Source organism: Blennius ocellaris (assembly GCF_963422515.1).
Source record: "Blennius ocellaris genome assembly, chromosome: 22".
Taxonomy (NCBI): Eukaryota; Metazoa; Chordata; class Actinopteri; order Blenniiformes; family Blenniidae; genus Blennius; species Blennius ocellaris.
Window position 1 is genome coordinate 1,929,872 of NC_137671.1, and position 14,831 is coordinate 1,944,702.

At 50.7% G+C, this 14,831-nt stretch overlaps 1 protein-coding gene across 2 annotated transcripts; it reads left to right on the plus strand.

Moving 5' to 3' along the window:
- The first annotated feature begins 603 nt into the window (after nucleotides 1-603).
- On the plus strand, nucleotides 604-7,134 carry slc25a3a (solute carrier family 25 member 3a). Of its 2 annotated transcripts, none has more exons than XM_080518155.1 (8): nucleotides 604-681; nucleotides 1,291-1,445; nucleotides 2,264-2,388; nucleotides 3,951-4,130; nucleotides 4,215-4,396; nucleotides 5,646-5,818; nucleotides 6,358-6,468; nucleotides 6,780-7,134. In XM_080518155.1, exons 2-8 carry the CDS (start codon nucleotides 1,304-1,306, stop codon nucleotides 6,938-6,940), a joined length of 1,074 nt encoding a protein of 357 aa, XP_080374281.1. In that variant the 5' UTR covers nucleotides 604-681; nucleotides 1,291-1,303; the 3' UTR covers nucleotides 6,941-7,134. The 2 variants fall into 2 exon arrangements, with proteins under 2 accessions (XP_080374281.1, XP_080374282.1); XM_080518156.1 differs by lacking the exon at nucleotides 2,264-2,388 and adding an exon at nucleotides 3,287-3,411.
- The last annotated feature ends 7,697 nt before the right edge of the window (nucleotides 7,135-14,831 follow it).

The following is a 14,831-nucleotide window of genomic DNA, read 5'->3' on the forward strand; positions in this document are numbered from 1 at the left end:
AGAGGCTTTTATTTTGACAAAAGACCGCAACCGGAACTTCATCGGATGACACTCCACACAACACCTTCACACTCATGGTTGCAAACTAACATCTAACAAACCAAAATAAACTAGATGAAATAATTACTCCCTGAACTGAGGGACAAAAACACAGCATAAGCACAATCAACACAAACACCAACCCCAACAATAACCCACAATAACCTCCAGCAACACATAACATGAATTCCCATCATGCCTTGCAGCGACCAACTCCGTGATGGCTACAATATGTACAATAGATGTATAAGTCTACAGATGTGTCTTATACAAGTGCATATATGTTTAAATCTATGCACTGTTTGTTTATGCACATGTATAATTCTGTCAATATAGTGTATGGACTCTTAAATCTACAGATATATGTGTACATAGTTAACTCTAGTTACATATGTCTGTACGTCGAATCCCCTTACTCGTCAGTACAAGCCACGCCTTTATTTCCGTTACCTTCTTGTGATTGGACTAGAGATTTTGACTGACAGAGCACTGGTGCATTTTATTGGACAGGAAAGCGCCGAGTCCCGCCTCGGAACCTTGATGACGTCACGAAACGACCAACGTATTTACCGCGGGGTCACTCGGCCTCTCCGAGCCGCCGGCAGCAGCAAAGCGGAGCCGCCATCTTAAGACTCTGACAGAGTGAGTGCGGTAATTCTTTGAAAACTCCCTTTATGGGTCGAAACACAGCGAGCAATCCGAAAGGGCGCGTTCCTCCAGCCGTCTGCTCTCCGTTGGGCCGACGGTCTCTGCTTTGGTTGCTGATTTATGCTGCTTTTATTTGACGAGTTCAGAGGGACCCTTCCACCTTGGAGCGGTCACGTTAGCTTAGCATGTAGCATTCAGCCTCAGCGAGTTAAAACCGCAGATCCTGATTGCACGAGTGCACGGGGCCTTGTAGCCATTTAGCTTCTTCGCATGTGGGCAGACCCTAAAGACTTGAAGCTTGCTCTTTTCTTTCCTCTGGACCTACGTTAGCATGCTAAGCTCACGGTCATTCTGTCACGGCGGCGTGAACCAGTGCGTGACGTCACTGCGCCGCTGGTACAAGGTGTGCGTAGACGCAGAGGTCTTCACGCATCGCATGAGTCTGGACCTGCGTCGGTGGGACCTTGGCTGTGCACGTGGGGCCTTCAGCCGGGGGAGGGAGAGGAGGGGGGGGGGGGGGGGGTTGTGTGCGCGTGAGCCGCCGGGGGGCGGGTCTTGTACTCGCTAGCTCCTCTGCTAACCCGCTCACCTGTTGCTCCACAGGCAGGACGCCACCATGTACCCGACCGCCCTGACGCAGCTGGCCCGGTCCAACCCGTTCAGCGCCCCGCTGTTCAACCTCCAGAAGGTGGAGGAGCCCCAACAGAGCCTCCATGGACAGAGGCCCCGCAGGCTGGCGGCAGCCGCCACGGCAGACGGTAAAACCCAGCGGCCGGTCTGGAGGCTAGCGTTAGCTTAGCCCGCTCAGTCTGACCGGATGTCCTCGGTTTATCTCAGGGTCACATTCTAGACGTTCACATTGTGCTTTAAACGGTTTCTCCGGGTGTGTGCACGTTATTCACCAAGCGTCGACCCTCCAGGAGAGGTGATCTGGAGGTTTTTGCGTGGCTGGTCGCGGCGAGGCCTGCGCTGCACACCGTGGAGGACAAGGAAGGACAAAGTAGTGTGATTACTCTGCTCTGCAGCAGACTGGATCCAGGCAGACGACCAGACCCGGGTCCTGCAGGAGAACATGCAGACCGAGGCCCGGAGCGGCTGTAGGGTTCTGGACCGGTCCGTGAAGCACGTGACCTTCTGGTCCTCCAGCACGGAGAGGACAAATAGTCCCTCGAGGAATATTTATGACCTGCTGTAAAAAAACGATACCGAACTTACTCTGACATTTTGCTGCAGTGTCAGTTTATGTGTTCAATGTCTAAAGTGTCATAAGTTAATATAATTCGCCCCCGTTGGAATTTGACCTGTGCACATCAGGACCTGTTAGGACAGGTCTGCACTGAGGGTTTAATGAAATGGTCCCACCTCCACATGTATTCAGTACGGTCTGTGGGTTGTACATCCTGGTGTGGCAGGTCGGGGTGTTGTTTTTAAAGGGCTTGTTTTCAGGGTAAACATGTCGTGACGTACTTCAGACCAGCGTCTCAAGGGCAAAAGAGGTTAAGTGAGGCTGAAACCATGAGAAGTGCTGGGTTCCTCCTGCGTCGGTTCTTCTAAAGGTTTCCCTGTGTTTCTTCAGAGGGCGACAGTTGTGAGTTCGGCTCTCAGAAGTATTTCGTCCTGTGTGGATTTGGTGGGATTCTGAGCTGTGGCACCACACACACGGCCGTTGTCCCCCTCGATCTGGTCAAATGCAGATTGCAGGTGTGTCCCGGTGCCCTTTTCTTCATTAACGCCTCGCCCGTCACGGGTTGTTTTCGTTTGCACCAATCTGCATGGGACGCCCGGCCCATTTTGTGGTGGACTTGTCTTAATCCCCCTGATTCTGCTGTGTTGGACTGATCGTAACGTGGCTGCATGTTGACGTGTTGAGTGATTCTGACCCCACCACCCCCCCCGCCTCATTGTGCCCCATCAGAGGACTCCGATAGGTCAGCGTCCTGCCCGGGACTGAAGGTTGACTGTAAGTCACAGACGATCGGAGAGTTTAAATGACTCTGATGGTTCATCATCTCTTCCCGTCCGCTCAGAACGCAGAGTATCAGCGGATCCCAAAGCAATCATGTGATTTGATTTCATCAAATGTTTTCTGTTCATTCCACAGATGATTATTGATTATTATGAGACCTCGCTGGTGTTTTACATTAGTTTTGGCCTCAGCTTTAACATTGTTTGTTTTAAATGTTGAATAAATCACATATTTTGATTTACAGTAACTATTGATCAGATGAGGAAACCAGCATGTTTCCTTTGAGATTGTAGACGTTTTGAAAAGCTTCCCTCAGACTGCTGTCGGGGAAAAAATGTATCTGCCCCCAACCACAAATCGTTAAAGAATAACAACCGTAAATATTTTATACAGTGTGAGAAGTGTAATAAAAATCCACACGTGTTTTAACGCCACACAAAGTGTGTCGGTCGCTCTTGTAAAACACCAGCGACTCGACTGTCGTCCTAATAACTGGTGGCATGTTGGTGTCCGAGCGGCGCGGTGGAGGAAGCGTGGCGCCCTGCACGGCGCCGCTCGCCCGTCCTGATTCCTGTCCCGTGTCGCATGTGACCGTGCACGCTGCATGCTGTGTTGTCCCTCCTTCTACCACAGAGGATGTGAGCTGCGCGTTCGGCTCCTCAAAGTACTATGCCCTGTGTGGCTTCGGCGGCATCCTGAGCTGCGGCCTCACGCACACGGCCGTCGTGCCGCTCGACCTGGTCAAGTGCCGCCTGCAGGTTTGTATGGAGCCTCACTGCAGCCCCCCCCCAAACTCCAGCTAGGCCGCCCGGGCTGGAGCCCCGACGCCTTTCGGCTTAAAATGAGAAATTGGGAAAAATAAAAAGAACTACCTCACGTCTGGTTTATAAAGCCTCAGAACCGCATTTTAGGTTCGTTTTTAAATTTGTACCTTTTTCTAGTGTTTGGATTTAGCAATTTAACTGTTTTGGCCTTTTTTTTATTCAGTTTTTTAAGAAATAATCCTCAAAAGGAACTCTGAACAAGCTTATTTTAACGTCAGTGACGTTTGGATGCAGCGACCAATTAACACAGTTGGTAGAGGCGAGCTGCGGAGAAGCTTTTGAATCGGGCAGAACATGCGGCGACGGGAAGATATAAACAGATTAAACAGTGAAAGAAGAGAAACCTGACGGGGATCTAGAGTTTCCAACAGGAAGCAGAACGGCCAGTGAAGGTTTTTGGCCTGGTGGAGGCCACGACGAGTCATCTGGTCCCCAGAGCTGGATCACAAGCTGAGACGTTCTCCCCCCCCCAGGTGGATCCAGACAAATACAAGAGCATCGGTAACGGCTTCAGGGTGACGGTGAGGGAAGACGGCGTCCGGGGTCTGGCGAAGGGCTGGGCCCCCACCTTCATCGGGTACTCCATGCAGGGACTCTGCAAGTTCGGCTTCTATGAAGTGTTCAAGATCTTCTACAGTGACCTGCTGGGAGAGGTGAGTGCGTGGGACCGGGTCCCCCCAGGGGGGGAGGGAGGGGGCGAGGAGTCCGGGCTGACCCGTACCCGCTTCCGTCCCCAGGAGAACACCTACCTGTGGAGGACGTCTCTGTACCTGGCCGCCTCGGCCAGCGCAGAGTTCTTCGCCGACATCGCCCTGGCTCCCATGGAGGCTGTCAAGGTCCGCATCCAGACCCAGCCGGGCTACGCCAACAACCTCAGGCAGTGTGTGCCCAAGATGTTCGCCGAGGAAGGCCTGTGGGCGTAAGTGGTGCCGCTCACACACACACACACACACACACACACACACACACACACACACTCTCAACACGCTCCTTAGATCCACCTCTGGAGGGCTCCGGCTCCTCAGCAGCTTCCTGCTGTACAGTTGGAGGTGCTTGAGTCATTGGCGTGTGAGAACAGTCCACCTGCCCCCCCCGGCCCCCCGCTGCAGCGGCACCCCGGCTTCAGGCCCGGGAGCCCCCGCTGCAGCCAGCCGGGCGGGCGGACACACACACACACACACACACACGTGTGCTTTATGAAACGCCTGTTCTCTTCCTGGTCACCACAGTTGTGGGGGGGAGTCGTCGTCGTCGTGGTGCACGTGCTCAGTAGAGCCCATCAGAACGTCTCCTCCCTGGTGTCGTCACTCCCCGTCCACATTGTCCCGGACTTGGTGCTTTTATTATGACAGTCACTGTAGTAACAGTCCAACTTGCTCGTCTGTCCACGAGACCTCTCGAGCCGCAGCCCTGCATGTTTTCAATGTGTCCTGGTCACGAGAACCCAGGTGTGTTTGAGCAGGGAGACCGTAAACCTGCAGGACCAGGATTTTCCACCCCTGGTTTTAGAGCGTATTGCTCTCTGCTTGCATGTGTGTGTGGTTTGTTTACAAAAAAAACAAACGGCACCAACTAGTGGACCGACGTAGAAACGTTGTTTTTGCCGTTTGGGCAGACACTGACTTCGTCTTCTTGTGAGCACAAGTGAAACTTGCAAGAAATTAATAAAACGAAACACTATAAAAGGAGAACGTGTGGAGGGTTACCAGTTGATGACAGGAAAAAAACGGCATAGAATCAAGTCTTTGCTACAAAAGAAATGAGTTTGTCACTATTTATTGGCTAAAATCTAAGAATTTTGATCTTTCTGCATTTAAAGTACGTAGTTTCTCAGAAGAAAACACAACTGCATGACTCCGTCGTGGTTACCATGGAGACGAGTCTTTGCCCCAGTGTGTGAAGCCCAAGTTGTATTTCCGCTGCAGCAGCAGACACGCCGACGGCGTAGTTTTAGGTCGGGCCACCGGAGGGCGCCGTTGCTTGCTTTTGTAGAGAAACAACAGACGTGTGCTGACAGGTGAGGTGATTCAAGACGATCCGTATCTCATTAAAATACTGATGTGAGCAAGTCAGCAGACTGCGGTATGGACGAACCCCGACCGTACAGCGGTGGGACAATACTTGAGGACATTCATCTACTAGAGACACTGAGACGATTCTATTTACAGGTTCTACAAGGGCGTGGTTCCCCTGTGGATGAGGCAGATCCCCTACACCATGATGAAGTTCGCCTGCTTCGAGCGCACCGTGGAGCTGCTCTACAAGTACGCCGTCCCCAAGCCGCGCAGCGAGTGCAGCAAGTCTGAGCAGCTGGTCGTCACCTTCGTGGCCGGGTACATCGGTGAGTGAGCGGCCGCCGTGTCTGATCTCCTCCGCCGTGTCTGATCTCCTCCGACGTGTCTGATCTCCTCCGACGTGTCTGATCTCCTCCGACGTGTCTGATCTCCTCCGACGTGTCTGATATCCTCCGACGTGTCTGATATCCTCCGACGTGTCTGATCTCCTCTGACGTGTCTGATCTCCTCCGACGTGTCTGATATCCTCCGACGTGTCTGATCTCCTCCGACGTGTCTGATCTCCTCTGACGTGTCTGATCTCCTCTGACGTGTCTGATCTCCTCTGACGTGTCTGATCTCCTCCGACGTGTCTGATCTCCGACGTGTCTGATCTCCTCTGATGTGTCTGATCTCCTCCGACGTGTCTGATCTCTGATGTCTGATCTCCTCTGATGTGTCTGATCTCCTCCGACGTGTCTGATCTCCTCCGACGTGTCTGATCTCTGATGTCTGATCTCCTCTGATGTGTCTGATCTCCTCCGACGTGTCTGATCTCCTCCGACGTGTCTGATCTCTGATGTCTGACCTCCTCTGGTCCCTGCAGCCGGTGTCTTCTGTGCCATCGTGTCACACCCTGCTGACTCCGTGGTGTCTGTGCTGAACAAGGAGTCGGGCAGTACGGCCGTGCAGGTCCTGAAGAAGCTCGGACCCAGGGGTGAGTCCGCCGCCACACACACACACACACACACACACTCTCAACACGCTCCTTAGATCCACCTCTGGAGGGCTCCGGCTCCTCAGCAGCTTCCTGCTGTACAGTTGGAGGTGCTTGAGTCATTGGCGTGTGAGAACAGTCCACCTGCCCCCCCCGGCCCCCCGCTGCAGCGGCACCCCGGCTTCAGGCCGGGAGCCCCCGCTGCAGCCAGCCGGGCGGGCGGACACATGTGTATGTCTGTGTCCCCTGTCCCCCGGTCTGACTGTCCCCTGTCCTGACGGTCCCCCGGTCTGTCTGTCCCCTGTCCTCAGGTGTGTGGAAGGGTCTGGTGGCTCGTATCATCATGATCGGCACCCTGACGGCTCTGCAGTGGTTCATCTACGACTCCGTCAAGGTGTACTTCCGCCTGCCCCGCCCCCCTCCCCCCGAGATGCCCGAGTCCCTGAAGAAGAAGCTGGGCCTCACAGAGTAACGAGTAACCCCCCCCCCCCCCCCCCCCCCCACACCTCCACACAGCAGTTGTTTTCTATATTTATGTCCTGAGCCGCTGCTCTTCGTGTACATTTGAAGCTCCTGGCCGAGCGGAGCAACAGATTCCTCTAGAACACGATTCCTCCTAGAGTCTCCGGAAAGTCTAATAAAGAAAAGATTCCCTGGAAAACAACACACCTGGCTCTTGGTTTCTTTACACACACACACACACACACAGGATGTTTGAGTGAGATGAAGGTGTGTGTTACTCTTGTGTTGTGCAACTTTGAAGCTGTTCAGTTTCCTGCAGTTCCTCCAGCAGCGTGGAGAAATGGAGTGAAACTGATCGTTCAGCCTGCAGCACCAACAGCGACCAGTAGGTGGCGATAACAGACTGAATCTAAAATGACTAAACCACCAAAGCTTGTCACTTCCATTAGATTCAGATTTTGTAATGACGGGTCTGTTAAGTTACGTCTCTGCACTAAAAGACCTTAAAGCGGTTCCAGGAGGAAGCTCTGGAGCGGTTCCAGGTTCCAGGAGGAAGCTGGAGCGGTTCCAGGTTCCAGGAGGAAGCTCTGGAGCGGTTCCAGGATATAATGGTGACTAGCAGGGAGCTTGAATAGGTTGAAGTGTTGCAGCAACACATCAGAAGGGTGAGACTAACGTCTCACGACGGTCTCGTCCAGCTCACGTTCTCCTGGAGTGGAGCAGTGCAGAGTGCGGCCACCAGGGGGAGCTGTTCCTCTAGAGAAGGCAGCAGAGCGCCTCTCTGGTTTGTTCCAGCTGCTCAGCAGAGGTTTGGTGAGGACTCGTCCTGGTGACCCTCGGGTTTATCTGGTTTAGCTTCATCCTCTGACGTAGTGGAACCAGAGAACAGCAGAATTGTTTCAATCTGAACTGCTGCTGCTCAAGTTCCTCGTCTCATCGACGGAACGTTCTGGAAGATTCAAGGAGCTTTTACTGCCAAATAAATCACTTTAATGTTGAAACATTATTTATCACACTGACACATAAAGTGCAACATAGTCTGAGTACACAGTATCAGGAAAGTTGCACACACACACACACACTGCTGCTTGAATCTCAGATAAACCAGAGGAAACTTTAAAAACCTGTGTGTGTGTGTGTGTGTTCAGTACCAGCATCCCTGCAGTGTGCTGAGATAACAGATCAGGAGATGCATGAAAAATGAAAAATGAAAACAGTGGTGTCTCTCTCTCACACACACACACACACACAGATTCCATTTGTTGGAAAGGTTTTCAGGGGTTGCAAAGGGTCATGGGAAATGGAGTCCATTTAGCATCATTTCATGGTTTCATTGCAGTTTGTTTGAATAAAACATTAATAGAGCCTCTTTATCCGTCATCCTGCTGTCGTTCCCATGTGATTCATCTGTTACAGCCTCACACGTTAACCCCCCCCCCCACCCCCCCGGGGGGGCTATTTTAGTGATCCGGCTGCTGATAGAAAGCTGTGAGACGTTACCCGGCTCCTCGTCACCTCCGGACGGACCCCCGGTGTTTATCATAAACAAGACACATGAATAACAGTCAGTTATTTTAATTCACATTCACAGAAAAAGACCAAACGTGTGTGTGTGTGTGTGTGTGTGTGTGTGTGTGTGTGTGTGTGTGTGTGTGTGTGTGTGTGTGTCCTCCGCCCTCACCTGTGTGTCCATGACCCCCCCCCCCCCCCCTCCCCACTATCAGCTCGTCTTGTTGCCTCATCCAGTGCTTGGTCGTGTTAACCCCTCGTCTTCCTCTTGTTTGCTCGTGTTTCTGCCTTCAGACAGTTTAGTTTTCACGTCACAACATAACCTGATCAAATGGTCTTAGACTTCCCGTGTGTTTCGTCTCCTGGTGGGTTTTTTTACGGGGGAAATTCTCCCGACGACTTTGTCGATAAATAACTGGGTCGACTACAAAATAAAGTCCTGCCGGAACCATCGGCAGGATCAAGAGTTCCTCAGTCTGCAGGACGGGGTTGCCAGGTTCTGTGTCTCAGGCCTTGCCTGCTTGGTCTGTGCTCTCCTGGGTGCCAGTTCCACTTTGGGTCTGGTCTGGTCTGGTTCTGGTCTGGTTTGGTCTGGTCTGGTCTGGTCAGAGAATCTCCTTTTATACTACATTTGATCACTTTTACACTTTTTTCACCACAACAGACGTCACTAACCTTCACCTCCATCCATCCATTATTATTACGCCCCCTAGTGGATCTCGTGAACGTGATCTCTTTCCTTAACTCCTTTAGGAAGCGTCCTAACACCCTTCCTTAACTCCTTTAGGAAGCGTCCTAACACCCTTCATTAACTCCTTTAGGAAGTCTCCTAACACCTTAACTCCTTTAGGAGGCCTCCTAACACCTTTTCTAACTCCTTTAGGAAGCCTCCTAACACCCTTCATTAACTCCTTTAGGAAGTCTCCTAACACCTTTCCTTAGCTCCTATAGGAAGCCTCCTAACACCTTTCCTTAACTCCTTTAGGGAGCCTCCTAACACCTTTACTTAACTCCTATAGGAAGCCTCCTAACACCCTTCATTAACTCCTTTAGGAAGTCTCCTAATACCTTTCCTTAACTCCTTTAGGAAGCCTCCTAATACCTTTCCTTAACTCCTTTAGGAAGCCTCCTAACACCTTTCCTTAACTCCTTTAGGGAGCCTCCTAACACCTTTACTTAACTCCTATAGGAAGCCTCCTAACACCCTTCATTAACTCCTTTAGGAAGTCTCCTAATACCTTTCCTTAACTCCTTTAGGAAGCCTCCTAACACCTTCCCTTAACTCCTTTTGGAAGCCTCCTAACACCTTTCCTTAACTCCTTTAGGAAGCCTCCTAACACCATCCCTTAACTCCTTTAGGAAGCCTCCTAACACCTTCCCTTAACTCCTTTAGGAAGTCTCCTAACACCTTCCCTTAACTCCTTTAGGAAGCCTCCTAACACCTTCCCTTAACTCCTTTAGGAAGTCTCCTAACACCTTCCCTTAACTCCTTTAGGAAGCCTCCCAACACCTTTCCTTAACTCCTTTAGGAAGCCTCCTAACACCTTTCCTTAACTCCTTTAGGAAGCCTCCTAACACCTTTCCTTAACTCCTTTAGGAAGCCTCCTAACACCTTTACTTAACTCCTATAGGAAGCCTCCTAACACCCTTCATTAACTCCTTTAGGAAGCCTCCTAACACCTTTCCTTAACTCCTATAGGAAGCCTCCTAACACCTTTCCTTAACTCCTTTAGGGAGCCTCCTAACACCTTTACTTAACTCCTATAGGAAGCCTCCTAACACCCTTCATTAACTCCTTTAGGAAGCCTCCTAACACCTTTCCTTAACTCCTGCAGCGCCACCTGGAGCAGGCCGTCCTGCCGTGTTGCTGTTGAGTGACATCACCAGAGGGAGGCGGGGTTACAGGTCGAGGGGCGGGGCGATGACGTCATCATTGTCGGCTCAACGTGCGTCTTGTTCGTGCACACGTCAAAAGCCCAGGCGTCGTTTCCTATAACTCCTCCACTCTGGGACCTGTTTTCCAAAAAAACTAAAGGAAGCACTGGGTCTGGTTCTGGTTCTGGGTCTGGTTCTGGTTCTGGTTCTGGTTCCCTTCAGAGTTTTGATCAAAGTGCTTCCTGACATCACCGTGAGCTTTGTGTTGCTGGAACAGTGTGACTCCCCCTGGACCCCACCCTGGACGTTGAAGTGGGTCAAGGGGTTGAGCCTGTCGCTGATTCGTTGCTCTCAGATGGAGGAGGATGAGGATGATGATGATGATGATGATGATGAAGAAGAAGAAGAAGACGAGGGCGCATGTGCCACATTCTTGCGTGCAGGCAGCCATTGTCCTCGCAGGCCTGAGCTCAGTTTGGAGGTCATTGTTTGAGCTGCAGCTGCTCTTCTGGTCACATGGACAGCGGCAGGAATTTTCCAGGGGGAGGAATCTAAACTGAGGGGGGGGGTGAGGGGGGGGGGGGGGGGGGGGGATTTGTTGGCTGGACTTTGCCTCTGGTATTTAAAGACCTTGACTGTGATGACCAACGCTCCTCCTCCATCTCTCGTTAGTCCTGCCGACTGATAAGATGGATGGATGAATGGAGGATTCCATGTCACAAGTGCATTGTGGGAACACACAGCAAGACGTGATCTTCAAACAGAGTTTCTCATGTCGTCTAGGTGGCACTGAATGTGAGGTGTGGACGCGTTTCAGAGTGTTACAGACGTTCCGCGGCTTCTCGGCCCCCCCGAAGGAGAAGGTGAACGGGGGAACCGAGCGTGAAAGAACGGCGTCCCCGTTCACCCGGCCGGCCGTTACGTAACCCGCCCTCTTATCTAACGGAAGAAAAGCTCAGCAGCTCCTCCCTCCTCCCACAGGCCCAGCAGAGGCTTCCTGCTGGGGGGCCTCAGTGTTACCAGGGGGGGGGGGGGGGCTCAGTGTTACCGGGGGGGGGGGGGGGTCAGAGCAGCGACCTTGCGGGATGAAGGCTAAACACTCCTCCTCACCAGGTATTTACAGTCACAACTGCAGCCTGTTGCTCGTCACTGAGGCGTTTTGTTTTCTGGGGTCAGGGGGTGGAAATGTAAACGCTGAGTCGGCACTTTTCCACCCGAGCGCACAGAGCAACCCCTCTCTCTCCGTTTCTAACACCTTACTCATCATGTACTATCAATATGTTCAGAGTCGAGTGTTTATCTTTTCTGTCACGGAATGTATGTTTTATATTTGGCTTCTTTAGTTCTACAATATTATATATTTGCTTCCCCGATGTGGGCTGATTTGTGAAAACGTGAAAGGAGACGTGGGTTAAACTGTGTCCAGGATTTTTTTCTCTCCGATTCCAGAGGAAAGTTTCCTGTGACGGTTCGCACCTTTTGACTCTCAGAATAAATCCATGAAAACCACTCAAAGTCATGTGGTGCACATGCCAGGCCCATAGGTGGCGCCGGAACTGTGTTGCAGGAATACGGAGAAACAGAGAAGAAGACACGGACCAGGAAAAAATTCTGGTATTGGAGAAATTCAACATGTGGCCTCGTTGAAGCAGGTTCTTGCAGCTCCACCTGGAGCAGGTCGTCCGCCATGTTGGTGATGACATCACGGACAGGGAGGCGGGGTTACAGGTCGAGAGGCGGGGCCATGATTGTTTTCAGCTCATGTGCGTCTATTTTTATTAACGATTCCACTAAACGTTTGTGAATAAATCCCCCAGAAATGCCCAGAAAAGCTGGCTGGGAGAGAAACACATGTTGGGAACAAAATATACTAAAATAGAGACGAGAAAACAAGAGAAAGGAGCGAAAGAAGTGGGGGTTGGGGTTAGCTTGTCTTGCTTGTCGTACTGATTTCCATCGTCTCTCAAATGTCTCCAGTTTCAGTTGTAGTCTTTGTTCTATAAAAACCACAGTTTTTACCGTGTGACTGTGTACATTTCCTCCAACATGAAGTTTTACTATATTTTGAGGTGAAAACTGAGATACTGAAGTGTCACGTCTTCACTTTCCACTCAAACTCCCACCATGTGGGACTGCTAGCTCATCTGAATGGACCTTTATAGTTTTATAAACTGCAGAGACGTTATTTCTCATTCGGTTAAGTAACTTTATTTAAGTTATTTTATTTGGTTACACTACAGATTTTCTGATCCACACAAAGAGGCACACTTTGAATCTGAGGCATTCTGAGTCATTTCAGGATTTATTGATTTTATTGTAAAGTTTCGGTCAGTTTTGCAAGAAGAGTCAACAACTGAAACGTCCAACGTGAATTCTGGCTTCGGAAACAATGTACCCATTTGTGTGTGTGTGTGTGTGTGTGTGCGTGTGTGTGTGTGTGTGTGTGTGTGTGTGTGTGTGTGTGTGTCCAACAAAGACAAAGTTTGTTCTTTTTTGACGTAGGTTGTTATGTGAAGGTTTGTGAGGCTCAGAGCCGTTGGAGATAAAGAGTCACAATGATAACGGAGGGAGAGCAGCTGTGTGTGTGTGTGTGTGTGTGTGTGTGTGTGTGTGTGTGTGTGTGTGTGTGTGTGTGTGTGTGTGTGTGTGTGTGTGTGTGTGTCTTATATAACATTATGTTATACAGCCAGATACATCCCTTTACCCCCCCCCAACTCCCTCGGCTCCTATTGGACGAGCACAGAGGAAGGACTGCAGTCTCCCATTGGACACTCAGCTGAGCATCATCACCATCATCATCGTCACCATCACCATCATCATCATCCTCACCATCTTCATCATCCCCATCATGCGACCTTGCGTGCAGAGAACGGCGCGGCCGCCTCACTTTTGGCATTTCCTCCTGGTCGGAACTGAAATAACTTCCCTCGCTTTCTGTGAGCGTTGATGTTGAACCACAAATCAAAGTTGTTGGGATTCATATTATTATTATTATTATTATTATTATCATCTCATTTTTCCTCATTCTTTATTTTGACACTTCGGTTTAACCTCCTCGTGCTTTAACGTGAATCCCCGACAACAAAAGAGTCGAAACGCTGAAATTCAAAACGCAATTATTTTGACAGTGAAGGTGAGAAGTTTTAAACGTTCTATAGAAACACGTGGAATGTTGCGCGAACAAAGAACATGTTTATAAATAAAGACACGGGTTTATGAATAAAAATGAAACGTGGGGAACAGAGCTCTGACCCAGTTTAGAGGGTGAAGGTGAAACGTAAAGAACAAATGATTTAAAATAAAGATAAAGTGCTGCACACAGTAAAAGGGGTTTTATTGCCCTCTGCACAGACTGACCTTTGACCTGAGACAGACTGAAGACATGTGACCCCCCCAGTCCCTGACCCTCCAGTCCCTGACCCCCCAGTCCCTGACCCTCCAGTCCTTGACCCCCCCAGTCACACATTATCTGAACACACCGAAACACACACTGAACTCTCACACCTGCAGCTTTAGTCCTCAGGTGAAAGTCCACCTGAGGCTGGCTCCGCCCCCGCACACACACATGCACAACCATACACACATGCACACACACACACACACACATACACACATGCACACACACACACACACTGATAAGCTGAACACACCTGCGGCAGGTGACCCTGCAGCTCCATGTGAAGGAGACTGGAGTCGTTCAGGCGGAGAGAGAACAGGAAGCCTCATGGTGTGGTTGTGAGGGTGAAGGTGATGGGGGCGGAGCTTGTGGTGACATCACCGCCCAGGAGGGCTGCATCAAGATACTTTGATTACTCTGACATCCAGTCCTACTTCAGTACTTTTACTGCAGTACAGTGTAAGGCAGTACAGTGTAAGGCACACCAGCAATGCTACATGCTACATGCTAAACATGATTAAAGTGTGACTGCTATGCTCACTAGCAGCGAGCTCAGTTGGTCTCCAGCAGCACAGTGCAGAGCAGAGGCCGATGCTACTCTGCGCTATGATGGTGTAGACTGTGAGGCTGGTGGAGGTGACGTAGCATTGATAGAGGCTGGTGGAGGTGACGTAGCATTGATAGACGTGATGCAGCGTTGATAGAGGCTGGTGGAAGTGACGTAGCATTGATAGAGTCTGATGGAAGTGACGTAGCATTGATAGACGTGACGCAGCGTTGATAGAGTCTGGTGGAGGTGACGTAGCGTTGATAGACGTGACGCAGCATTGATAGAAGCTGGTGGAAGTGACGTAGCGTTGATAGAGTCTGGTGGAGGTGACGTAGCGTTGATAGACGTGACGCAGCGTTGATAGAGTCTGGTGGAGGTGACGTAGCGTTGATAGACGTGACGCAGCATTGATAGAGTCTGGTGGAGGTGACGTAGCGTTGATAGACGTGACGCAGCATTGATAGAAGCTGGTGGAAGTGACGTAGCGTTGATAGAGTCTGGTGGAGGTGACGTAGCGTTGATAGACGTGACGCAGCGTTGATAGAGTCTGGTGGAGGTGACGTAGCGTTG

Excerpts from the sequence above, each read along its gene's own strand:
- slc25a3a (XM_080518155.1), top strand. The coding sequence starts at position 1,304 with ATGTACCCGACCGCCCTGACGCAGCTGGCCCGGTCCAACCCGTTCAGC. Across the intron at positions 1,446-2,263 it reads GGCAGCCGCCACGGCAGACG|AGGGCGACAGTTGTGAGTTC; the intron begins GTAAAACCCAGC and ends GTGTTTCTTCAG. Across the intron at positions 2,389-3,950 it reads TGGTCAAATGCAGATTGCAG|GTGGATCCAGACAAATACAA; the intron begins GTGTGTCCCGGT and ends TCCCCCCCCCAG.